At 42.2% G+C, this 12,413-nt stretch overlaps 1 protein-coding gene across 1 annotated transcript in view; it reads left to right on the top strand.

Moving 5' to 3' along the window:
* LOC144001029 (protocadherin-15-like) overlaps nucleotides 1-12,413 on the top strand; it is a 255,906-nt gene that overhangs the window by 142,998 nt on the left and 100,495 nt on the right. The window contains exons 13-18 of the mRNA XM_077494957.1: nucleotides 866-1,072; nucleotides 3,959-4,093; nucleotides 6,461-6,610; nucleotides 8,892-9,085; nucleotides 9,665-9,797; nucleotides 11,136-11,215. Of these exons, the coding sequence (XP_077351083.1) occupies nucleotides 866-1,072; nucleotides 3,959-4,093; nucleotides 6,461-6,610; nucleotides 8,892-9,085; nucleotides 9,665-9,797; nucleotides 11,136-11,215 (899 nt within the window). The remainder of the gene's footprint in view (nucleotides 1-865; nucleotides 1,073-3,958; nucleotides 4,094-6,460; nucleotides 6,611-8,891; nucleotides 9,086-9,664; nucleotides 9,798-11,135; nucleotides 11,216-12,413) is intronic.

Genomic DNA, 12,413 nt, shown 5'->3' with positions numbered 1-12,413 from the left:
ACATTTCTTTTAGATATGGTCTTTGTAAATAAAGCTCTTCCCCTCTATTTTACGTAGCTCCTTGGCGCCAAGATACTACTAGATGGCGCCATAGCACTACTTTCTTTTAGACATGATTATTGGCTGTGTAAATGGAGCTACTCCAGTATCTTCTGCATCTTTCATTTGTACCAAATATGCCACTTGATGGTGCCCAAGCACTACGTTTCGGTTAGACATGGCTATGGCCTGTGTAAATCAAGCTCCTCCCATCACTTTTACATATTTCTTTTGCACTAAAATGCAACTAGATGACACCAAAGCACTACTTTTCTTTCAGACAGGGCTTTGCCCTATATAAATGAAGCTCCTGCAGTAACTTCAACATAGTTCATTTACACCAAGATGCCACTTGCTGACCCACTACATTTCTTTTAGATATGGTCTTTGTAAATAAAGCTCTTCCCCTCTATTTAACGTAGCTCTTTGGCGGCAAAATACTACGAGATGGCGCCATAGCACTACTTTCCTTTCGACATGATTATTGCCTGTGTAAATGGAGCTACTCCAGTATTTTCTGCATAGTTCCTTTGTACCAAATATGCCGCTCGATGGTGCCAAAGCACTACGTTTCGGTTAGACATGGCTATGGCCTGTGTAAATCAAGCTCCTCCCATCACTTTTACATAGTTCTTTTGCACTAAAATGCAACTAGATGACACCAAAGCACTACTTTTCTTTCAGACAGGGCTTTGCCCTATGTAAATGAAGCTCCTCCGCTAACTTCGAAACAGTTCCTTCGTACTAACATTTTTTTTCGCAGTGAATTTAAGTTAGATGATTTAACTCGAGGCACCACTGTATCGTATTTACGTTGTCTTCTCAGGCCGAGCAGGACAACGGCCACCCGCTGCCAGCCTACGCCGACCTGGTTGTGGAAATCCTGGACGAGAACAACCAGGCGCCGTATTTCCAGTTTGTCTCCTACCAGGGCTACGTGAGCGAGTCGTCCCCGGTGGGCACCACCATCTCGGCCGGGGCCAACCTCACCGCGCCGCTCGGGATCGTGGCGCTGGATAACGACGTAGAGGAGGTACGAGGGACGGCGCGCGGCATCAATCAATCCATCGCCATTGTCCTTTCATAACACGTCGGAGAATAATGGTCCATATTTATCCTCCATTTCTGAGTCATTTCCCGTGTTTGTGATCATTGTAGCTGGCTCCTGGCGATACACCTGTAGGTAAAAGGGATGCTTTTGAAGCTGTGACGCACACACAAACATACAGAAGTAATCATATCATGGGGATGTCCTGAGTTTTGAGCTTATTGTGACGACTCTTTTTAATTCACAATTACAATGTACTGCCCTGTATGTATGTATAATTGCTTCTTCATTCATGCCGGCATACCTCCTAATGATGCAGTATTAAAATCTGCATTTGAGTTCAATTTGCTTGAGCTCGCTGCGGAATGTATACCACGTCGGCATTGATCTGATTAATACGTGCAAATTTAGCGCAGATTGTAAATAGGTTGCGATTCATTTGCTGGCTAATGAAGCCACGATTGGCGGTTGGATCTGCAAGTCCCACTCAGGACATCCCTCCAGCCTGTGCATGGGGAAACACTTATGACTACTGGAGACCATTAAGATGATGGAGATGCTCAAATGGTACACCTGCACAAGCTAATGACAGAATAATGAGAAGTTTTGAGTCACATGCTAGCGGTACTACTGCTACTACTACTACAGCCACTTTCATCACTAATACTAGTACTACCCCTACGACTATTGCTGCTACTGCTACTCCTAGTACTGCTATAAGGACTACTACTATTAATATTAACTCATTCACTCCCAAAAACGTATTTATACATTTTTTAGGTTTTTGTATGCTAGAGTTTTTGTATGAAGGCTTTGATGCAGTTTCTGACCTGAAGCGGTTGCTTAAAGCGATGGTACTTATTACAAAAAAAAAAAAAAAAAACGGCCAGCAGGTGGCAGCAAAGTATAAGAGATCAACCAGGTCCATGTTGCAACAAGCTCTTTTCCCCAGTATTTTCAACAGGTTTGTGAATAATGATGAAACTTAGCTAATTCTAATGCTAATTGCTACAAAACATAAAAACAGATACAAAAAATATACCGTACTTTTTTTTTTTTTTTCCTGATGAAAGAAGAGACACATTTTTCTTTTGGTAGGTTCCATGTTTTGATAGCAATAGAACATGAAAATGGCTGGGAGTGAATGAGTTATTATAATTGTTACTATTACAGCAACTTCTATTACTATTTTCTTTTACGACTACTACTCCTACAAATATTAGCACCACTGCTATTGTTCTTTACTATTTCTATTGCAATAATGACAACTTCTAATACTGCTTCTAGTATTGCTATTACTGCCTCTACTACCTCTGCTTCTATTACATAATACATTTCCTAGAGTGCTCGAAAGAGACTATATTATGTCCCAGTCTAAACTAGAGTAAACTTTATACTTGGAAGAGAGTAAAATATTCAAAAAAAAAAAAAATCACTCAAGGGTTGAGGAACAGTCACAGAAACCTTCAGGTTGGGATATGATCAATCAACCCGTTAAGCCATGCCGGGCCTATTGTGTGTCAGTCCTGTATTTTCCGCACTATAAGGCATTATAAGGTGCACCTTCAATGAATATTTTGAAACTTTTTCCATATATAAGGTGCTACAGTAGAGGCTGGAGTTACGTTATGCATCCATTAGATGGTGCTGCACTAAAGGGAATTTCAACAAAACAGTCAGATAGGTCAGTCAAACTTTATTAATAGATTACAAACCAGCTTTCTGACAACTCCATTCAGTCCCAAAATGAATAAACAGCTGTTTTATTATTTTCTCTGAGGTTAAGTATTAGTATTAGCTAGCGATCCAAGATGGCGGGATCTTCTGAGCATGCGCGTCACCGATCGTGCAGGGTCACCGATAGCGTCTTGACAGCGAGACCTGTTGCGGCTGAATAGTAATCCATATACGCATGGTCAGCTTTTGAAAAAATTGAAGGCTTTTAAGTGCGTCTTATAGTGCGGAAAATACGGTATATCGCTGGTGTCAGGTGGAATCCTACCTCTGACCATTTTGGGTCTACTTTTGGACACACTCGTAATGTTATCCAAGAGTAGGCATGGCATAGCTCAAGTGATAGAGTGGCCGTAGGTGTGCTGAAGGTTGTTGGATGTGACATATTATTAAATATTTCTGTAAACTAAGCATTATTACCTTTTGTAAAGACAGCATTAGGACACAGCTGTCATTATATTGTGAAGGTGTACTTTATGACGAGTGAGTAGAGATAGTATTGATGGAAAATGTCAATATTTTATTGACTTGCGTGTGTTTTATTGAAGTGTTTTCCTGTGTTGCTATACACGTTGCTTGCGTTTAGAATCCCGCTGTGTGTTGTATTGCTTGAAGGGGACTTCTGGCATGCCTTTAACATAATGGTGTGCTTGTGAGATGTTACGACTATACATTTCTATACATCTTCCCTCAAAGAGGAATTCAGCTTCCTCGGTTCACGTTTCAAAACATCTTTTTAATTTTTTTCCTCATGCATTTCAGGAGAAAATGTGAAGGGTAGACACGCGGAACGTAATCGATAACCCTCTCTGTTGTGATGTTTACCAAGCCAGACTGGCAGACGCTAATCGAATGCGCCAACGACCGCGGCGGACACGCGCAGACAAATAAGTTGTCCGCTTGCACGAAAGCTATTGTTCATCAGCGGCGTGCGTCTTACTTTTCTTTGTGGAAAACGGAGACTGGAGGCGGCTTGTCGAGTAGAAATCATTCATGTATTGATATTGTCACGTTAAAAACACATTGATCCTCGCTATATAAGGATCAGACATTTACTTTCCTCAGCCTTGGATGAAGCGTACCACGTCGTCATGGTAACGCGTTTCTCGCTGTATTTCATATCTCCGCTGCCGCAAGACGAAAGACCCCATGTTGAAGATAACCCAGGACGACTACGCGGCCATCTTCGGCCTGACCTCCACCGGCATAATCCGCTACCTGAGGCTGCTGAAACCCGTGGACCGGGAGAAGCAGATGACCTACACCTTCACGGTACGCTCCTTTTCCGATTTGGAGCAGTTAATTACCGCTCACCTTTGGCCCGCGGCTCCTCTTGTTTGTTTGTCCGAGTCGAAGGTTAGAGCAGACGCAAAGTCTGGGTGCAGACGCCTCTCGCACAATGAGGCCTTTGTTAGTTATTTAATAACACTGTATCTTCTCGTCAATGTACAAGGTGTGTCAGGAAAGTTCCAGGACTGCTGTCACCCATTTCCATTGTGGGGTTTTGTTCCAGACCAGGCCCGCAATAAGTGAGGTCTGCAATATAGAAATACCCTATTTAAATACTCCTTAGGCATTTTTTTTCAAGTAGCATTTACAGAAATTATTTTTTTTTCTAAGTGTTGAAACGTAGAGTACAATTAAAATAATACAAACACATTTAAAGTCCCTCTGTGTTTACAATAAACAAACCATTTCCCCCCCCCCCAAAAAAAAAATAAACTTAAATTATAATCTCACAATATACGTACACCAATATGTCGGAACATGTTCAGAATAAAATGACCCGTCACGTTCTGTAGGTGTAAAAAGCAGGATTACAGGCGATTTCACGTTTAATAATCTTCGGCAAAAAACTAGGATAAAGCCAGGTACACACATAAGGATTTTTCTAATCTTAAAATATATATACATGTATCTCTGTCAGACCCCGCACTAACCTGGCAATAGCCATGTCCATCTGTTACCTCTCCACAGTAATTTCGTCGGGAAAAGGCGGGAAGTTCTGTGCAATAATTTGAGTTGATTGGACGATGCGACATTCTACACGTTTGTTTTGAAAAAAAATACTAATAAAAATGTTCCATAATGGGCACCCTTTAAGGCACACACTCATTTCAACATGCCGCAATAGCAGCTAGCCAGCGGGCGGCTGCCATCATTTTCATCTACTTGGCCCCTAAAAAGTTACGGTGCCAAGTTCACTTTTTCAGTTAAAAAGAAGCCGATTAGGAGTTTTTACTAGGCTTTAAATGAGAGAGAGAGACTGGCACTTGGTGCAATGGGTCTGTTAATATGAAGTGCTGCTTAATCAGCAAAAGGTAAAATCGGGTATTGAATGGTTTGAAAAGAATTGATTCTCTCATTTTATTTTATCGCCCCGCTCGCCACATTTTTCTAATCTCTGCCAAATCTTGATGATCCGCATATATTGTCAATGGGGGGGGGGGGGGGGGCGGTGGGGAATAAAACACAACAAAAAAAACCTTTTTGCTCCATTTACAAGTTGTCCTGCAGGTGAAGCTTTATACAAGCACCCTTAATATCGCTCCTACACGCTGCTTGTAAAGTTTTGGATTTAATAAACACATCCTTCTCCTGACGGATTAACCTTGTGTCAAAACGCAAATATGCGAGGCGTGTGGCAATAAAACCTCACTCACTTGTTTTATTGCACATACAGTATCCGTCTGGCAAAGGGCAGATGGGAAAAGAGCATGCATGCATCTTGAAATATGTTGATCATGTTACTATTACTCGGGGGTCACATAGGGGCCAATCTGATTAACGAGAAGAATAAATTACACAGAGCGAGCTTGACAAGACGTTCGTTTATAGTGGAAATAAATTTGTTTGCCCGTTGGATAGTTCTGATAAAACTGCTTCTACAATCAATGCAAATACCATTTTGAAACTTTTTGAGAACTATACTGTCATGACTGGGTCATGCCAGGGTTAAGTTTGGGTCATGACCATGACCGTGAGGTCAAGTGTTTTGAACTGATGTAACCATCATCTGGTTTCACCTGGAAAAAAACGCTATGTGATGTCAGGAGCTATGTGATGTCAAGAATCTTTAATCTCTTGACTTGGTCAACAGCCAATCAGATAATTCCATATCAGTGCTGTTACCCACGTCTAGCCACAGCTAATCCGCTAATCTATTTAAGACAAACAGAGAAGTGTGTGTTTGTCGGACTATTACCTCGGTTCCTCTGTGCATCTCCACAGCCCAAAAGGGGGCTTGGCGTCTCGTGATTCTCGATGCATTCTCATTGTTTCTCATTGTTGATCACCTTTCCTCTGCTGCCACCTGCTGGCCGTTTGTGTAATAACTACCATTTCTGCAACCGTTCTTTGCAGTTGAGAGGCTGCATCAAAGCCTTCTGTATGCTCTAGCATAAAACACACACACACACACACACACACACAAACGTATAAATACGTCTTTGGGATACTTAAAACATTAAAAAACGTATTTATACGTTATTGGGAGCAAATGAGTTAAAGAGGAAAGTACGAATGTTGATCGTTTTCTTTCAAATTTCTAGTGTTTGCGATGCTCTCGTCAAACTTGTGGTTCTCTGTCTCGCAAGTTTACAACAAATCGACACTGCGCAATACGTGTCGTCCGCACAGATGGTGGCGTCGGACGGCGTCCAACGGAGCGGCCCCGTCACCGTCAACATCTTAGTCATCGACGCCAATGACAACACGCCCACGTTTGCTCAGGTGTCCTACAGCGTGGACTTATTCACCGACATGCAACCCGGGGAGACGGTGCTGCAGGTAATCAGTACGCACAGAAACATTTCTGCCCGCTCCTCGGATTCTCTCAGCAACCCGCGAATGTTCGGACCGCAATCGTATTTGTAGTTTTGGCACGCAATCGTTTCCACGGTTGTAACATGGGAAGCTTTTTTTAGCTCTGAAAGGTGTGCTTTGCATTGACCGATTATCACTTGCTACGTATGATCAAGAGGCAGCGGACATGACAGGCGAGATGAATCAGTCACATTTGTTCACTGTGAGGTTCCATTTCAAATGGTGAGGGCCAGCTTGCAAAATATAACATAGTGAAGCACTTATATACAGTCGGTTGCCTTAATATAAACACTTCAAAATAATGTGGATGGTATACTGATTCATAATAAGAATACAAAGTAGTGTATCTCGGCTTGATTTTTTTCAGGGTAGCGCCACCTACAGGCGAGGAGGACTCACTCAACGTCCCATCCCCACCCCCTCCCCCTCCAGCATTAGTCGCTTGTACTCGTCGGGGTCACAAGTGCTTGAAAAAAGGCTGGTATCGGCCCGATACCGATACTGTACCCGGTATCGGTACTCGCCCATCCCTATTAACTCATTCACTGCCATTGACGGAAAAAGATGTCAAATGATGCATTTTTTTTTCTGGTCTGGCAATGAATGTGTTAATAAATAACTAAAAAAAAAAAAAATCAAAGTGGCCCTTGCAGCTTTCTATTTTTCTGTATGTGGCCTTAAGAGGAAAAAGTTTGGACACCCCTGCTATACATTATATCAACAATTTATAATTTCTTCATTGATTTTTACCATGTTTAAAAAAAATAATGTAGCTTAACAATATTTCAGGGGGCTTCTGTCTGACACCAAAATAGTCCTAACTACGCCACTGCACAAATGGATTGCATCACTCTTCGCATCTGTGCATTTGATAAAATGAGTTAGTCAATGCTAAAAGGCTGAGTTTTCTTTATTCCTTTTCTTTTTTTTTTACATATTCATTGCCAGACCAGAAAAAAATGCATCATTTGACGTCTTTTTCCGTCAATGGCAGTAAATGAGTTAAGAATACTGAATAAAATAACTTAAAATTGGCAAAATTCATTCTTTTTTGAGAAGTGTTTGAATGTCATTTTTTTAATCTTCTTTTCTGTGCTAATCTGTTAAAAAAAAAAAAAAGTTTAAAAAAAAAAAAAGGTTTAGGTTTAGAATCAACATGTATCTAATATGATAAAACTAATTTACATACAAAATGTAACATACTCTGATTATTAATTATTTTAATGTATGCAAAGTGAAGAAAGAAATGTTAGAAATGTTGGCAGTTAGTATTTCTGATGGCCTACCACCACTGCCACTCAAAAAAAACAAAAACAAAACAATGACGCAGCAAAATGAAATGCATAAAAGCGCTTTACCACCAATATCAGCACAATAGGATTTTTTTTTTTTTTACGTTCTACCTACTCTGACTACGTTACTGGATTAAGGGACATTATCCCTCCTGATTCCATTAGTGCGCTGCTTTAAATATCATTGTTTGATTGCAGCTGTGCACAAACATGCGGCCGCCAATTAATAAGCGAGCGCGTGCGCGTCCTAAAAAAATGTAAATCCATAACCCCCATTGGGCTCAATCCACTCATGCGGCGAGTTCCATCTTTTTTCATTTCCTCTCCATTCGCAGTTGGGCTGCGCTCGTTTGTCTTTCTGTCCGGCTCGGAAAGGTCGAGTTTAATCTGTCTTTAAAAAAAAAATGTCCGTTTGGCCTCGGCGAAATGAGGCCAGCGGTCGCGCAGTGTTCGACGTGAGCGCTTAACCGGTTTTTATAAGCCCTTATGAAAAGAGGGTAAGCAGGCAGGTTCCCTCAGGCGGCCGTTTTATGTTTGATGCACCTACGCGTACACGAAAACAAGGTGCGGTTCGCTTAGGATGAAAGTTCGCGAGGTCTGAAAGACGTACGGAAAGCCCGGCGGCGCTCGCAAATTACTCGCCGCCGGATAATTGGCTGAGCCGCCGCACGGATGCTTTTTGAAATCAAGGCGATGTCCCGAACCTTTACGCTTTCATTTTAAACGCGTACAATCCATCCAGTGCAATCCAAACTTTTATTGATCTCGATTGTCAACAAGCTGCGACCACCTACAGCGAGGATTTATCTTCAATGCGGCACGTACACCTTTAATGTTCCAGAACAAAGCCGGCGCCTCTGTTTGGGTAGTAACCAGCCGTCAAAATCGGTTCAAGTCATTTTCACGCTTGACTGCTCATGCTGTTTTTCCTTTCTGTCTTCCTGCGTCCGAAGTTAACGGCGGAGGATGCTGACGAGGGGTTAAACGGACTGGTGACCTACGAGATCCTGGCCGGCGCTCAGGGACATTTTGTCATTAATAATCGCACGGGCCGTCTCACGGTGGCACCCGGCGTCAGCCTCGCCGTCGGACGATCGTTCGCGCTGACCGTCAAGGCGTCTGACAATGCGCCGGAAGCCCTGAGAAGGTACAGTAACACGTTTTTGCTAGCCAAATTTCAAAAAATGCTTTTTACTTTTCTTAATTTTAGTGTGTCATTATTTTTGTCACTGTATTTATAGTTAGTTTTAGTAAACATGAGAGATAATTTATTACTTTGCGTTAAAAAAAAAAAAAAATCAGTTTCATTTTATTTCTTTAAAGCTCTGTAACAATTTGGGCAAAAATCACTTTGCAATAGCCTTTTTATTTGACCATTTATGACATATTCTAATAAGTAAATTAACACCTTAGCTGTTCACTTTGAGTATTCCTCCTTCTGGTCAATAGTTTTCAGACAGAATTTGGTTTTGAATTTCCCGCCCTCTGCAAATGTGGCATCATGTTCGTGTTGTGTATGTATGTGATGATGGGAAAATGTAGTTGCATTTTTTGGCCACAGGTGGCAGTAGTGATTCAAAATTCAGTTTTCTGCATCCAGTAGCTTTTTTTTTTTTTTTTTTTCAGTTGTAGATTAGTGTTTAATTAGTTATTTATAATAACAGTGGTGGGTGTTTTGTTTATTTACTTTGTTTATTATTATTATTTTTAACTATACTCTTTCCAGGAGCTCCATCACAACCGTCTATATCGAAGTGTTGCCGCCCAACAACCAAAGCCCGCCGCGCTTCCCCTTGTTCACGTACAACCTGGAGGTGAGCGAGGCCACCAGGATTGGCGCAATTCTGCTCAATTTGCAGGTGAGCCATTGATTTCAGTGTAAATTGTTCAGATAGTTTGCGGTTTCCATACCCATATTTTCCAATTTTATAACTAATTCCAACCTACCCCAAAACCAACCAATATATAGGTATAGAAATAATCAGATCAACCCCCAGAAAGCCAAGGGGGGCATGTTTCAATATTCCAAATCGTGAAAAAGTCGAGTAGGTTGACATGAGACCGACCCCGAACATCCAGACCCCGGACGGTGGTCGTGGATTCCATGCCTGGGGACGGTGCTTCATTCCAGGGTAAGAAAATTGGAAGGTGACCCCCCCACTCAGGGACCTCCAGAATTTGGAATCTTGGTTTAATTCCAAATATCCCCAAATATGACTCGGGGGACATAATTCATCACCTACGAGAAGACCCTAACGCTAAGTCATACCCTACCCGCCATTTTTTTTTTCCTTCCAGACTCCAGAATTATGATTGTGCTTTGCTTATTGATTTTTGTCTCGAGTTTTATTAACTTTATAATCAAGTCTTGTATCAGTCGTAAATGCCACTTCAGTCCAGCGTATATGATTTTGCTTATTCTCAGTTTGCTCTTGTTTTGTGTCTTAAAGGTTGGGTTGAAATGATGTTTTTGTTAGAAATTCAGAATTTTATAGTTAGTTGGACATTTGTCATCATTTCTACGTCAATTCTTAATAGAAACAGGTGAAACTTCACAATATATACTGTATGTCCTCGTTTTGTCTTCTTGACTTATCCATCCGTCCGTCCGTCCATCCATCCATGCGTCCATCCATGCGTCCATCCATCCATCCACCCATCCATCCATCCATCATCCATCCATCCGTCCGTCCGTCCGTCCATCCATCCATGCGTCTATCCATCTGTCCGTCCATCCGTCCATCCATGCGTCCATCCATCCATCCATCCATCCATCCATCCATCCATAATCCATCCGTCCGTCCGTCCATCCATCCATGCGTCCATCCATCCATGCGTCCATCCATCCATCCATCCATCCATCCATCCATAATCCATCCGTCCGTCCGTCCGTCCATCCATCCATGCGTCCATCCATCCATGCGTCCATCCATCCGTCCGTCCATCCATCTATCCATGCGTCCATCCGTCCATCCATCCATGCGTCTGTCCGTCCATCCATCCATCTATCCATCCGTCCGTCCGTCCATCCATCCATGCGTCCATCCATCCGTCCGTCCATCCATCCATGCGTCCGTCCGTCCATCCATCCATCCATCCATCCATCCATCCATCCATGCTCAATTGGGTTGCTCAGCCTTCCACCTTAAAGGCATTTTAGGACCTTTTAAAGGCCCTGCATTTTCCTCTCCCTGCAGGCCACAGACAGAGAAAACGACCCCATCGCATATCACATTGTGAGCGGGGATTCCCAGAAGGTGTTCAACCTCTCTGAAACGTAAGTCTGCAGCTTTGTCTCATGTGTATTGGCGGGCCGAAAAGTCTGTACATTTTCATATCAGCTGGTATTTTGTGGAATTTTCTTTGCTTAGAGTTGACATTTGATTTATTTGTTTGAGTGTGGTAATAATGATAGTTACCTGCTTTGACGCATGCTAATGAAACTGCTGGCGGAAGCATTTGAGGGGAATTGCAGTGAACGGTGTGCAGTTTGAACTGCATGTATACGTTTTTTGTTTTTTTTTCCTCTCCTGTCTGAAACTGTCCTCTTTTCAAGCCCCTTTGCCGTCTCCGAGACGACAGAGCATGAAACACCACGTGCCACAATCCTCAGAAAAGGGAAGCCATTGTAAGACTCGAGAGGCTGATATGAAAGCAAAAATCTTCGCTCAAAAATTTCAATGTGAGATAGCTATCAAGGTGCAGGCTAAGAAAAAGTGGGAAATGATGTTAAGCTCATGTGTGGACTGATAATGAGGGTCATAGAAGGGTGTTTGGGTGCTAAATGCGACAGCAGGGAAGGTATGCATATATAACGCAATTGCATACATAAAACCAGAGAACGGACCAACTCTCAAAAAAACAAAAACAAAAAAAAAACGACGCCACCAATTTTATTACCTGCGGGGAGGACATGAAACACAAATAGAAGTTTCCCACCCGCCTTGTTCTCTCACTCAGAATCAATATCGGCATATAAAAATCCCAGCCCGCTCTGCCGCCTGTCGCGCGGCGAGGAAACGCCATGAAATATTAAGGTGGCTTTTTACCATCTCGTAAATGAGGAAGTCAATTTGGAGGGTCAAGACGCGAGGAGACTCAAGATGCACACACACTCACTCGCTCACCTTGCCCGCCTGATTTGTCTCTTAACACACTTTGTTTGCACTGGTGCTTAATTTAAAGGCGATGCTGTACTATTTGGGTGGTGGTATTTTATTTATATGGTGCCAATTCACAACAGAAATTATTTTTTTTAAAATTATTATTAACTCTTTGACCGCCAAAAACGTTTAATAACGTTTAGTAAAATCACGATGTATGCCGCCATAAACGTTACGTGACGTCCACTACTTTTTTTTTTTTTTTTTATATATCAGTGGTCAGTGCAACATCCAAGTGCAGCGTAGCCGGGGGTCAATGAGTTGTGAAATCAAAAGACCCATTAACTATGGCCAGCAGATGGTAGCGGTAGC

Source organism: Festucalex cinctus, chromosome 14 (assembly GCF_051991245.1).
Source record: "Festucalex cinctus isolate MCC-2025b chromosome 14, RoL_Fcin_1.0, whole genome shotgun sequence".
NCBI lineage: Eukaryota > Metazoa > Chordata > Actinopteri > Syngnathiformes > Syngnathidae > Festucalex > Festucalex cinctus.
This window is presented reverse-complemented; position numbering and strand designations above follow the sequence as displayed.